This window comes from Hyaena hyaena, unplaced genomic scaffold (genome assembly GCF_003009895.1).
Source record: "Hyaena hyaena isolate Hyena2069 unplaced genomic scaffold, ASM300989v1 scaffold_841, whole genome shotgun sequence".
In the NCBI taxonomy this organism is placed as follows: domain Eukaryota; kingdom Metazoa; phylum Chordata; class Mammalia; order Carnivora; family Hyaenidae; genus Hyaena; species Hyaena hyaena.
Window position 1 is genome coordinate 256,156 of NW_024081474.1, and position 14,497 is coordinate 270,652.

The window sequence follows — 14,497 nt, forward strand, 5'->3', positions numbered from 1 at the left end:
ACAATGTGTTTTTCTCCTACTTGGTGACATCTATTTATCATGCTGGATCCTTTCCACGGTCATTAATCATTCAGTATTGACTATTATAGCCAGACCCATTGGTTACCCAAAAACAGTGTGAATGGATTTTTCTTGGCTTTCTTCCCTTTTCCCTGGAAACTGTTCTTCTCCCCCTTAGGTAAGGTTTCCGTTGATGTCTAATATACATATGAAAACGTGCACAGATTATAAAGATAAAGCTCAGTGAATTTCTAGAAGTTAAACACAAGTAGCATTCAGATCGAGTCAACAAAACGGTTACCAGAGCTATGAGATTCTCATGCTCCAGCACCGACCCCTCCCAAGGTAAAAACTATTCTGACTCCTAACCTTATAGATTAAACTTGCTCATGTTTGAGTGTTATATACATCATAACATCAAATATAGAATCTTGGAAGATTATTCTATTGTGTGAAAAAGCACAACGTATCCTTTATACTGGGGATGGGGATTGAGGTTCTTTGGAGCCTTCATTTCCCTTCATTCCAGCCAGTTACTGTTACAAGCAGTGTTGCAGTGAATAACCTTGGTAGTGTTTCACTGTCATCTAGGCAACTATGTTTTTTTTCAAATGTAAGAATATATAATACTGGTAAGTGGGAATCCTACCTTCAGAGAGTAGATGTATTTGTAGTTTTCCCTTACAAACAAGCTTGTCCTACTGCTAACAGATTCTTTACTAACAAAGTCCATTCATCTCTTGACTGCCTGAAGTCCATCAACTGGTAGTTTTCTCAAGAAGGACTCACGGGGACAGTATGCCCTGAGTTCTTACATGATCAAAACTTTTTCTTGAGCTTTTACTCTTTTGAATATAGCTTGGATAACCGGAAAAATCCTTGGCTCAAACTTCATTTCATTTTTTTGTCTTTTTGTCTGACTGTTGCTATGGATAAAACAGACTTCTTGGGGTGCCTGGGTGGATCAGTTGTTTAAGCAAGTCCGACTCTGGCTCAGGTCATGCTCTAATGGATCATGAGTTCAGCCCCACATCAGGCTCTCTGCTCTCAGCACAGAACCCACTTCAGATACTCTGCCACCCCCCCTTCCCTACTTGTGTGTGCACTCTCCAAAATAAATAAACATTAACAACAACAAAAAAAAAAAAGCTGGGGAGCACCTGGGTGATTCAGTTAGCTGGACTTCTGACTCTTTTCAGCTCAGGTTGTGATCTCACAGTTCATAGGTTCGAGCCCTGCATTGGACTCTGTGCTAACAGTACAGAACCTGCTTGGGATTCTCTCTCTCCCTCTCTCTCTCTCAAAAATAAATACATAAAAATTAAAAAGAAAAACTCAGACTTCTTTTTTATCCTGAAACTCAATTACTTTACCAGAATAGGTCTGAGTGCAAGCCATTCTGATATTTTAATATGTGAATTTAAATCTTCAATTCCAGGAAAATCTTTTTTTTAAGTTTATTTATTTCAGGAAAATCTTCATGAGTTAAGAAAAAATTTTTGAACATTTATTTATTTTTGAGAAAGAGAGACCGTGAGTAGGGAAGGGGCATGGAGTGAGGGAGACCCAGAATCCGCAGCAGGCTCCAGGCTCTGAGCTGTCAGCAAAGAACCCAACAAAGGGCTTGAACTCATGGACCACGAGATCATGACCTGAGCTGAAGTAGGATGCTGAACCGACTGAGCCACCCAGGCGCCCCATGAATTTTGATTTTAAATATTTTTCTATTCCATGATTTGGGGCTTTTCCCTTTGGGGTATCCAGTTAAATATTTTTTATCTCTTTTGTCTATCTTTAAGATCTATCACTTTCTCTCCAAGTCATTTTTAATAGTTTTATTGATAAACAATCCACATACCATTAAATTCTTCCAAAGTGCACAGTTCAATAATTTTAAGTATATTCAGAGAGCTGTGCAACCATCACACAATCAATTTCAGAGCACATTTATCACTCCAAAAAGAAACCCTGTATCCACTCCCCATTCTCGCATGCCCCCCAGGCTTAGGCTACTTTCTACTAATCTACTTCCTGTCTGTATGGAATAACTATTTTATATATTTCATATGAATGCAATCATCCAATATGTGGCCTTAGCATAATTTTTCAAAGCTTATCATGTTGTAGCAGGTATCAGCACTTCATTCCTGGTTATACCTGAATAGTATGCTATTGTATGGAATACTACATTTTGTTTATCCATTCATTACATGATGGGCTTTTGGACTATTATGAATAATGCCTCTGTGAATATTCATATATAAGTTTTTGTGTGGACTGTGTTTTTATTTCTCTTGGATACATACCTAGGAGTGAAACTTCTGGGCCAAAGGAGAGAGAGAGAGAGAATCCCAAGGAGGCTCTGCACTGGCAGCACAGAGCCCAATGTGCACCTTTAACCCCTGAACTGTGAGATCATGACCTGAGCTGAAACCAAGAGTCGGATGATCAACTGACTAAGCCATCCAGGTGCTCTCTTGCCCATTTTAAAATCAAGTTACTGTATTTGTCTTTGTATTGTTGAATTGTAAGTGTTCTAGGTACATCCTGGACACAAGTCACTTGTCAGATATATGATTTATAAATTTTTTCTCCTATTCTGTGAGCTGTTCTTTCGCTTTTGTTAGGGTGTCTTTGGAAGCATGGAAGACTGATTGATTGATTGATTGATTGATTGATTGATTTGGAAGCACAGAAGTTGTAACTGATGAAGTTCCAATTTATCAATTTTATTATTCTTATGCTTATGCTTTTAGTGTTGTATCCAAGAAACCATTGCCTAAGCCAAGAGCATGAAAATTTACTCTTATGTTCTTATAGGAGTTTTATAATTTTACCTCCTACATTCAGGTCTATGATCTATTTTATGTTAATTTCATTGTGTGGCTTGAGGTGAGGGTCCGGCTTCATCCTTCTACTTATAGATATTCAATTGTTCCTATACCATTTATTGAAAAGACTATTCTTGGGGCACCTGGGTGACTCATCATGTTAAGTGTCTGACTCTTGATTTCAGCCCAGGTCATGATCTTATAGTTTATGAGATCCAGCCCCTCATCTGGCTCTTTGCTGACAGCACAGAGCTTGCTTGCCATTCTCCCTCCCTCTCTCTCTGCCCCTCCCCCATTCATGCTTGCTCTTTCTCTCTCTCCCTCTCTCTCTCTCTCAAAAAAAAAATACTATTCTTTCTTCCACTGACTTGTCTTCACCACATTGTAAAAGTCAATTGATCATACTGCAGTCTTCCAAAAAGAATTTTTAACTTTTTTTCCTATTCTACATTTTGCTTTTGTTTGCCACAATAGCTACTCAACATTGCCCTTCTTTGAATTTCATCTTTAACTCTCTTATCTATAAATTTCTATTTAGATTTCTATAAAAGAGAAGGAAGGCTGGATTGACATCCTGGTTGATTAAATGAGAAGTCAGTGTAAGCACAGACTCAAGCAAGGATGCACTGAAGCACAGGAGATTTTTTCAGAAATGAAATGAGTTGGCCCAGCTGCCTGATATGGAGAGGATGTTATGGCATTGCAGCGGTGTAGTAATATGATTTGTAAATGATGGAAAAGTGTTAGAAGCAGATTGTGGTTAGTTTCGTAAGTCTGATCAGGAAGTTTATGTCTTAGTCTAAAAGTAAGTAGCAAAGAACCAAATTAGAAAAAAAAAAGGGCTAATGAATGGTTGGATAAAGAGGGGATTTAGGATAGATTACAAAAATAACAACAACAATAACATAAGGGCTAGGAAATGAACTAGAATAGTTTGATTTGAAGTCAATCAGTCTTAAAGTTTATTTTGAGAAAGAGAGAGAGACAGCACCACCAGGGGTGGGGTAGATGGAGTGGGAGAGAGAGGATCCCAAGAAGGGTCCATGCCATCAGTACAGGGCCTAACGTGGGGCTCAAACCCATGAACCGTGAAATCATGACCTGATCTGAAATCACGAGTCAGATTCTTAACCCACATCCCAGAAGTTAATCGGGCTTCTTATTAGAGTCATTGCAATGAGTTTGGAAAGAATAGGTAAGATAGTTTTTAAGGATCAGTTTCAAAACGAAGCAGTAGTTATGGATAAAAATGAGGACTGTAAGAACAACATTAAAATTGATTAAAAAGTCAGTATGGCAAGAATGCAATTTTGGGGGTGCCTGTGTGTCTCAGTCAGTTATGCGTCTGACTTCGGCTCAGGTCATGATCTCGAGGTTCATGAGTTTGAGCTCCACATTGGGCCCTCTGCTGTCAGCACTGAGCCTGCTTGGGATCTTCTGCCCCTCCCCCACTCACTCTCCCTCTCTCTCTCTCAGAAAGAAACATTTTTAAAAAAAGAATGCAATTGGTGGGGGCACAGTTAGACTTAGCTGGTTCAGTCAGAAGAGCATGTGACTCTTGATCTCAGGGTCATAAGTTCAAGCCCCATGTTGTGAGTAGAGATTGCCAAAAAGAAAATCAGTTTTGGTTCACCAAGCAGAGAGAAAGTTAAATGTGTTTATACACGAGAATATAAAAGTAACGAGTGCAGAAGTAAGAGAGATAAAGTTTGAAAGCTAGTAATAGGGTAGGAGAAAAGAGAAATTATTTTTCTTTCAAACAGAAGGGTTTTTATATGTTTGTAAAGAAGGAAGAAGCCATTGGGGACCATGAGATTGAAGATAAGGGAATGGTGGCGAAGCAAAGGGGAGAAAAAAGAGTTGTGTTCCCAATGCCAGGAAAATATTCCACAGGAGTAACAAGGAGGAGAGAATATCCCAGCCAGGGTAGGAGAAAGAGCACACTACCATTAGATGAGCAGGGAACCTTTCCTTCTGGATCAGAGGGCGAAGAGTTGGGTGTGCATACAATGGGAGCAGAGGGTGCTACCCATGGGAGTTCCTGTGAGATGCTCTGGCCCTTCTCAGGAAAATTAGAATTTATGGTGGGAATTTCTAGGAACAGCAATAGATGGAGAGAAGTGCTGAAGAGCTCCTGCAAAGGCTCCTGTGGGCCCATTGACTCTATTTCTCCAGGAACACTCTCTGTGAGAGGCTGGATTAAAGGGCTAACCTAAAGTTTAGTCATTGGCTTGCCTCCAGCCAAGGCCCTAAAGTGAGAAGTAGGTTAGTGAAGTCACCATCAGAGTGGATAAAAGCATCTTTGGTGAATTATCTGTTAATAGCATTCTGAATCCTGACCCTTCAACAAGAGGGAAGTGTCCTCAGTAGTAATTCTACAAACAGACTCAGCAAGAATCTCACCTTTCTTGTGTCCCATTCCTATTGTCAATTTCATAGTAATGAAATGAGTATAAATTTCTTGGATATTGCTTTGAATATATGTATAAAGGGTTGCAAGACTGGCCAATGAAGTTGGAAATGTTTTATCTGCATCAGCAATTCTGATTGAAGTTCAGCATGCATGTGTAGTTGGGGTTAAGTCAAGCCCTCTTTAAGGTGAGGAGAAGGGAGAAAAATGTATTGTCCACCAGTTGTGGGAAAAGGCAGCCCTCTCATGGTGGGTAGCACCACTGGAAGACAGAGGTGGCTGCCTGGGAGACGCTGAGAGGGTTTAGATGAAGTAAGTTAGAGAAATATTTTCCTTGCAAGAACGAACAAAAGTACAATCAAGCTTAGTTTAACTGGTGGTAATAGACATGTCTATGAAGCCACCATGCAAATGTAGGAAAGGGGGCATTCATGCTCCATTATATTGCCTTTTTTTTTGGTCATAGATATTGATATAGTGTACTCACTAGTGACCGTAATATATTTGGATATACGTATATATACTGTACATACATATTTGCATATATTTGTATATAGTATAGAGTTTTCTTTTTAATATTTATTTTTGAGAGAGAAAGAGAGTGCGTGAGTAGGAGAAGGGCAGAGAGAGAGGGGGACAGAGGATGTGAAGCAGGCTCTGTGCTGACAGCAGTGAGTCCGATGTGGGGCTTGAACTCACGAACCACGAGATCATGATTTGAGCCATAGTCAGATGCTCAACCTACTGAGCCACCAGATGCCCCCATTCTTTGTTTTCCTATTTTGCTGGAAAGAGAAGAAGAACCTAATTGTTTTTGCTTCATCCCAAACACTTTTGGTTCTTCTCTGATACTCATTCAAGTTACTGCATCTACAAGTTAGGATACAGTGGTTCCCAGGAAGATATTTTCCCTCCTACATTCCCTTATCTCCAACAGAGGTTTCACTAGAATATATTAAACCAAGAATGTGAAGTATTGTGGGGTTTATCTAGTATTTATTGCTGTGTAACAGTCCACTCAAACCTCAGTGTCTTGAATCGACTATAATTAATTTTTAAAATTCTTTTAATGTTTTCTTATTTTGATAGAGAGAGTGAGCAGGGGAGAGAGAGGAGTGTAGGGGAGGGACCGAGAGGGAGAGAGAATACCAAATAACAGCACAGAGCCTGATGTGGGGCTTGAACTCAAGAACCGTGAGATCATGACCTGAGCCAAAACCAAGAGTCAGGTCTTAACCAATTGAGCCATCCCAGTGCCCCTATAATTCACTATTTGCTGTAATTTTGGAGTTGGCCAACTCAGCTGATTGGCTGTTCTTCTTCATTTAGGATCATTTGGAGTCACTCATGCAGCTGTAGCCCTCTGAGGCTCGAATGGGGCTTGGTGATTCAAGATGGTCTCACTTTCATGTCTAGTGGTTGGTGCTGGCTCTCAGTTCCTCATGGCATTCCCTCCTGGAAGGGTAGCTAAAACTCTTTGCATGGTGGCTCGGAATTCCAAGAGTGTGAAGCAGAGCTCCAAAGCTCAAGGCCCAGGCTCTGGCAAGGCTCTGGCATTCACACAATGTCACTTATACCTCATACTGTCAGTCAAAGACAAGCCCTCATGCTATGGTCAAACACAAGCATAAGGCAAGCCCAAGGTCAAATGCGGGGGCAGAGTGAACTGCCACTTACTGATCAGACCAACTGTAAAGATTCTGTGCTGTTTCTTTCTTTCTTCTTTTTTTAAAGAGCTTATTTTTGAGTAATCTCTATAGCCAACATGGGGCCCAAACTCAACCCTGAGATCAAGAGTCACACACTCTACTGACTGAGTTAGCTGGGTACTCATCTGTGGCTATTTCTGACCCCTCACAAAGGGATTAAACACAAGTCCATCTGTAAAATGCATACTGGCATGTCTGGCTCAGAGCAAATTATTTCAAAATGTTAATTGTTATTGTTATTTTATTATTATTGGCCTTTTCCTCTTGAATAAAAAGCACTTTTCCTGAGTAACAAATAAGTGCGTTTCTCTTTAGATAAACTGAAAGTTGTTCAAAATATGTAAGACAAAATCTTAAACAACCCATATAGGATTCTTTGAATTAGTATGAAATGTCTGAGGATATATGTCATGTAAGAATTTGAGGTGTTTTAGAGAATATAATTGTTGGGCATGTGAGTAATTTGATAGATCTTGAGGTAGAAGAAAACTTAAAATGGTATAAAATTTAAAAAGTAATCACAAGAGACTCTTCAATACAGAGGACAAACTGAGCGTTGCTGGAGGGGCAGAGGACAGGGGATGGATTAAATGTGTGACAGGCATTAAGGAGGCCACTTTTAGAAATGAGCATTGGGTGTCATCAGACCTAAGAGATGAATCACTGGGTTCTACTCCTGAAACCAAGACTACACTGTATGTTAACTAACTTGAATTAAAAAAAAAAAAAGTGCCCCACTTATGAAGTTTTAGAGACTGTAAAATTGTTACCCCCCAGCCTTTGTACTTTGCTGGATGTTTGATCTTTCACTTCGTCTTCTTGTCAGGAATTTGAGAATAAAATCCCAGCAAAATGCTCTTTAACGGGGACACCGATCCAACCGAAGATGAGACGGCAGACAAGCCTCCGGCAGACAAGTCTCTCAGGTGTTCGGTATGTGTTTACAATTCTGTAACAATCTACACGGGAAACTTTACATTCAAAAATTGTGGGGAAAAAATTTGGAGCTGCTGAATACTGGTGACAAGCCTGGGCGCCACAGGGAATAAAAACATTCCTCTTTACTGACTTAACACTCTTTTGTCACAGTGAAAGGCAGCACCTCCGTGGGCAGGCAAGTGTGAGAGCGAAGTTGTCTTCGTGATATTGGCAATCATCTGAAAATGCCATTCACCTACCTTCGCCTGCTCTGTATTTGTTGCTCTTGCACAACTAGGCTAGGACTGAAGGGAAACTCTGCATTGGGCTAAATGATCCAAATTTGGGCTCTCACTTTGGCCTTTTGGCCTTCCAATTGAATGGCCTAAGATGCTTCTTAGGGATAATGGAATGAGTAGGCAAGATGCTCTGGAAAATGAGATTTTATTCTTTCAATACGGGATTTTACATAAGAAAAATACTCTGAAGGAGGCGCCTAGGTGGCTCAGTCAGTTAAGTGTCCGACTTTGGCTCAGGTCATGATCTCACGGTCCATGGGTTCGAGCCCCACGTCAGGCTTTGTGCTGACAACCAGCTCAGAGCCTGGAGCCTGTTTCAGATTCTGTGTCTCCCTCTCTCTCTGACCCTTCCCTGCTCACGCCGTCTCTCTCTCTCTCTCAGAAATAAATAAAAAATTTAAAAAGAAAAATATTCTGAGGAAATATTTGTCTTTGCAACAACTACTGCCAAACATAATACAGATGAAAGTATTTGCTTTGGTAAAATATCTCCGTGGGTAAGGACTATTATAACTTCCTTTGCACTGCATTCTAGAACATTCTGAGCCCTTCAGACACCAGGATGAAGCTTTGATGTCTATAGTATCTGGTTCTCTTTCTTCCTTAAGAGAAATGTAGCCTTCCTCAAAACAAAGGCTGAACCCCCCACATCTTTCTCTCTTCATGGCAGCTCATTGAATTTCACATTTGAAAAGTCATACAGAGTTTAGAGTCCAAGTTTGATGGGCTCATTTCATAATTGAGGAATTCAGTAACATGTCTAAATAATATCCCTTTCTGGGATTGACTGAGAGATTTGACCCTCTGGTGTCTGTTCCACATTGCCATTCATTATTAACTTGGGTCAGTTAGGCAGACATATTTTCCCTAAGATGCTTCTGTTTTGTTTTATTTTTGTTTATTTATTTTGAGGGGGGAAGGGCAGAGAGGGAAGGGGGGAGAGACAAACCCAAGCAGGCTCTGCTCCACACTGTCAGTGCAGAGCCCAACTCGGGGCTTGATTTCACAAAGTATGAGATCATGACTTGAGCTGAAATCAAGAGTTGGACACTTAATGGACCAACTGAACCACCCAGGCACTCCAATGCTTCTGTTTTCATGGTTATTTGTTATCCTCCTTATTCTTGGGTTTTTGGGTCTACCAGACAATTACATCTTCATCAATCTCATGACTTCCCACCTTTTGTCCTACAGCTGCCAGAAGTTTATGCATTTCTTGAGAATTTTAATAAGGAGAGCAAGAAGTCAAGTCTCCTAAAAACTCAAAGTATTTCACCCAGTGAAGCACAGAAAATGCTTAATCAAAACCTGAATGCCATGTCATTCACCAGTGGAACTGATGTCAAGGAAAAAGACCCCCAGTCTATTTTCATGTGCAAGGTGGTTAGAAAAGAAAAGGAGAAACCAGAACCGATGACTGAACTACTGTACCAAAGCTTGTTGGCCATCTCACCCTCTCCAGTGGGGGGGCTGTCCAAATCCCAACAGAGGCTCTTACAGTGTGGAATCCCTCCCCCCACACACACCTTTCCCTATGAGATTCTCGTTGATCACTCCAGCTCCTCATCACTATCCCCCACGCAGAAGACTCAGGGAATTAACATATTACATGGGCTGGGGATTTCCAGGATCATGCCAGAAAATTTTATCTTTGAACACAGAATTTCTGAGTACTTCTTAATTGATCCAGGTAATCTAAACAGATGAGTCCATGTGAGATGAAATTAATGGAAATCTGACTGCAGCTTTTACTTAGTTTACTAGAGCTGAAATAGTCAAATAGTGACCATGGGAATCTTGCAGTCATGGGGTTCATGACTGATGTGCTTGCTGCCTACAGTACCAATGTGAGGTACAGAACAGAGACTCGAACATTCCAAGGTCAAATCTCAGGTCCAGTCTCGAAAAGGAGTAGTATAGATGCAGTCGTTACACTCATCTTAGTAACATGAGCTGGTTAAACTTGGACTCTAAAGCACTCATAACTATTCTTCTTGTTAGGTGAACTTAGCCAATTATTTACTGAAAAATGGCTTATTTTCTCAAGCATCTTGGCTTTAGTGACATTGAGAGTTTTTTAAGATACTTTTTCATGAACCTTTACCTTTTCTTTACTATTACATTAACAAGAGGAAACTCCTCCCTTCATATCTGATTTAAAAAATTGTTTTAATGTTTATTTTTGAGAGAGAGAGAGAGCATGAACAGGAGGAGGGGCAGAGAGAGAAGGAGACAAAGAATCCGAAGCAGGCTCCAGACTCTGAGCTGTCAGCACAGAGCCTGATAAAGGGCTTGAGCCCATGAACCATGAGATCATGACCTGAGTTGAAGTCGGATGCCCAACTGATTGAGCTACCCAGATGCCCTCTTTTCTGATTCTTTAATAGGGAAGTACTCATAAAAGACCAAAGACTATTCAGAGAAAACTGGAAATATATCGTGGTGAGTTTTAATGAGAAGGGAGTGTCTTATAAGGTCCCCCATTTTCCATAATTTGAGGGAAGTAACTGTTTGCAATTCTGTGTAGGTGTAAAAAATAATAGATTAAATCAATGATATAAAATATTTGAACCTTTCTGAGGTAGGTTCTTGACTCAAGACCATTTGCACAGCAAATATTTGACAACACCATTTTTACATTAAAAGTCATGGGAGACAGAGGAGCAATTTAAAGGCACTGATTGATTAATTTCCTCATATTTGGACCAAGATGCTGCAATAGTCCTTGCTGTAACTCCCCACACTGATGTCTTGACAGAGTCTAGTGCAAGTTTCACATTCCCTGATACTTTGTGTGTTCTGGAGCCCAGGCAGAAGTAGAAATCAGGGCATTTGTAGGAATGGCCTAGGTAACCCACAGAAGTGCATAAGGTCAAGTCTTGGAGCAGAGAGGAAAAAAATCATGGAAACTATTGGTAGTCAGTACCTACTGCCAAAGAGCCTATTGAAAAGTCCTGAAGGCTTTGGATGTTTGATAGGATGTTGGTGGTTTTGCCATACCAACAGGAGACAAATTGTCCTCTCTTCCCAAGGCATAGCTTATCTCCTGGCTACCTAACTTCTCCAGGTCTCTCATGTGGCTTTCCAGACTCTGTGTTAGAGTTTCTTCTGTGTCTTCATGACCTCATTTCCTCAGATCCTTAGGTAGGGTTTCGGGTACACATCCTGTCTATTCAAGGAATATGCATGAAGCCTGGTAGGCATACCTATGAAGAATATCCAAAAATTTCTTAGGTTTAGTTGGTATTGTAACAATTCATCTTTTACAATCCTACATTGCCCACTATTACTATCATTTTATCAGCCAGCCCATCCCTAAAGTATTCTTAGCCCAGGAGAACGTTAGAACTCCTGGTATACCGAAGAATATTATAGAAGATATGCTTACTAGCATCAAGCACTGGAGGCGGGGGGGGGGGGCGGAAGAGAGTAAGTGTTGCCATTTTCTTCTTCTATCTTATCAGTTTCTCTTGCTCAGGCTAAATTCTGTGGGACTGTGTAGGTTGAAGATTATTTTTCTTATATACTTAGAAGTCTGGAAGCAGGCAGATAGTGTTGGAACAGTGCTTTTTTATATTGTCAAGTACCCAGGTTCCACAGCCTTTTTGTGTGTGGCTTTTGTCTTCATGGACAAAAGATGTCTCCTTCACCTCCAGGTACTATGGCCACATTCCAGGCAGGAAAAGGGGCTAAGACAAAGGGGCATAATGGCTATTTCTGTCTTCTTTTAATAGTGAAGCAAAACTTCCTCAAATGCTCCTCTTCTGTGACTTCTCCCTACATCTCATTGGTCAGAATTGCATCCAATAGCCACCCCTTACCACTGGGTGGTGACTAGAGATCTTAGTTTTTCACCCTCTATAGTCAGAGGAATGCAGAAGAGGATCACAATGGGTATGGAGTGAGCCAACATATAGTATCTACCACCCATCACAACTTAAAGCTCTATAGTAGTCAAAATAATCAACTCTGTGGCCTTCTCTTACCAAATATCCCTTTCCTTCCTTCTATACCCAGATCTTCCCATGCCAGGCCTGCCAAGACCTTGTTAAACTCCCTGACACTTGGTAACTGCCCTTAGGGAGGGACTGTTGACCACCAGTGGTTATCATCAATAGCCTGCTCCAGTCTCTGTTCCACTAGGGAAGGTAGGAACTCAATAGTAAGAGAGAAATGGATCTGCCTTCTTGCTTGTTTGCTGTACCATTTTTCTTCTTGTATTATTCACATTCATCAACTTGGCTCTTTGGCCTCTGGTTTTACACTCAGATCCCTGCCTTGGGTGCTGCTTTTTTCTTCTCTCTTTCTTTTGAGGGGTGGTGGTGGTTTACAATTTTAGTCATTAATCTGTTCTTGGAGCACCTGGGTGGCTCAGTCAGTTAAGTGTCTGACTCTTGATTTCAGCTTAGGTCATGATCTTATGGTTCTTGAGTTCAAACCCTTAACGGGCTCTGTGCTGACAGCACAGAGCCTGCTTACGATTCTCTCTCCCTCTCTCTCTCTGTCCCTCCTCTCTCATGTTCTCTGTCTCTCTCTAAAAAGTAAAATAAACAAACACTTTAAAAAAAGGATCCCTTCTTGAAGGGATTGTAATTACTAGTGATACCCCAAATTAGTAGGTACTGAAAAAGTAGAGGAAACAGCCATATTCTAGCTAAGCCACTGCCATTTTATACCCAGGGCTCAAGCCAGCATCTTAGAAGAAATGACACTAGCAGTCTATGTACTTCCAACCAATTCTTGTCCCTGTTTTAAGCCTTCATTAGGATCCTCCTTGTTGACCTCAGTGCTCTGTAGGTCTCTCCATTTGTACATTATTAGTATCCAAGCACCAAATGAGAGCCCCTCCACCTGCAGTGTCCATTCCAGCCCAGTTAGCCAGACCCACCAAGTTTCCCATTTGAAGGAGAGCTTTAGGCCAGATAAACACCGTAGGTGACCTTTTAGTTTATAAAGCTCTAGACACAGCTTTCTACCAGAAGGGAGAAGGAGACTCAAGTTCATCTAAGTTTCATCCTGTCCATGAAGCATCTCTGGATAACTGAAGGTTAAGTCACTTCCTCATGTAATTCTTTGAAAATATGATTCTTTGCAGAAAAACAATTCATGGACCTAAGGGATCTGGAATGGAGATATTACAAGGGGATCGTGAAGTGGAAGCACAGTACTTTAGATTCATTCATAAATATAAAATACAACAGTGAGAAGAGGTTTGTGGAGAGCCAGGAGATGCCTGGTGTTATTTCCCCTCCTCTAGTTTATAGGTCTTTAGTCATTTACCCTCAGATTGATTATCCAAAAAATACAACTTCTTAAATAAAATACGTAGCTTATTAAAACATCTTGGATGTAGATTTTGCTTTTGACAGCATTGAATTTATACATGAAAAGTAAAGAAGCAGAGGAGCCATGGGACATCGGAATTGCTGGGTCCCTACAATCTTCATGTAAGGTCCAAAATTAAACTATTAATATGGAGAAAAAGATTTGAACCAATCTGCTTGTGTAAGGCCAGGGTTGGACATGTGAAACCCATCTGGACCAAGGCTGAGGCAAATCTGGATCATGTGAAATGTAAGGGTACCTAGGAAGAAGAACTATCAAGGAAGAATACCTCTTAAAAATTTTTTAAGCACACGAAGAAGTATAATATCATGAAACTAGTTGGTAAATTTAATCAAATGGAAGAATTAAACTCAGAGGATATAGAGATCAATCTGAGAACTTTAAAAATAATATGTTAACTGCTCAAAGACATGAGGAAAGAAGTGGCATTTATGAAATAAGAACAGGAAGATTTGAGAAAAAGAATAATTTGGAAATCCTGAAAGTGAAAACTCTAATTATTGAAAGTAAAATAATAATCATAATAGCCCTCAATAAATTATCTCAATGGTATACTGGATATATCTTAATGAGTTTAAAGATAGTATTGAGAGAGAAGTTTCTAGATCATATAACAGTAAGAAAACGGAAGAAATTACAAAATAAGTTAATGGGAGCACCTGGGTTGCTCAGTCAGTTAAGCACCTGACTTCGGCTTAGGTTATGATCTCACGGTTCCTGAGTTTGAGCCTTGCATGGGGTAAGCTTATGCCCCACTTTGGGCTTTTAGATGACAGTGCAGAGCCTGCATGGGAGTCTTTCTCTCTCCTTCTCTCTGCCCCTAGTGGAATTCTCTCTCACTCTCTCTCTCTGTCCCTCACTCACTTGTGCCCTCTCTCTTGCTCAAAAAAAATTTTTTTAATTAATTAATTAATTAAAGTTTTAAAAAAGAGAGAAATATTTCTTCTTGGGGCACCTGAATGGCTCAGTCGGTTGGGTGTCCAC

At 40.4% G+C, this 14,497-nt stretch overlaps 1 protein-coding gene across 6 annotated transcripts in view; it reads left to right on the forward strand.

Moving 5' to 3' along the window:
* The window catches only part of CUNH9orf153 (chromosome unknown C9orf153 homolog), a 28,543-nt gene extending 14,866 nt beyond the window's left edge, over positions 1-13,677 (forward strand). Inside the window, exons 2-6 of one of the 6 annotated variants that reach the window (XM_039219816.1) lie at positions 179-345; positions 6,571-6,659; positions 7,777-7,883; positions 9,362-9,857; positions 13,263-13,677. In XM_039219816.1, the coding sequence (XP_039075747.1) occupies positions 7,803-7,883; positions 9,362-9,857; positions 13,263-13,483 (798 nt within the window). In that variant the 5' untranslated portion in view covers positions 179-345; positions 6,571-6,659; positions 7,777-7,802 and the 3' untranslated portion in view covers positions 13,484-13,677. Of the gene's footprint in view, positions 1-178; positions 346-3,594; positions 3,637-6,570; positions 6,705-7,776; positions 7,884-9,361; positions 9,858-13,262 lie in introns of those variants that run through there. The other 5 variants (XM_039219820.1, XM_039219819.1, XM_039219817.1 and 2 more) reach the window with 5 other exon arrangements.
* Positions 13,678-14,497: the final 820 nt, after the last annotated feature.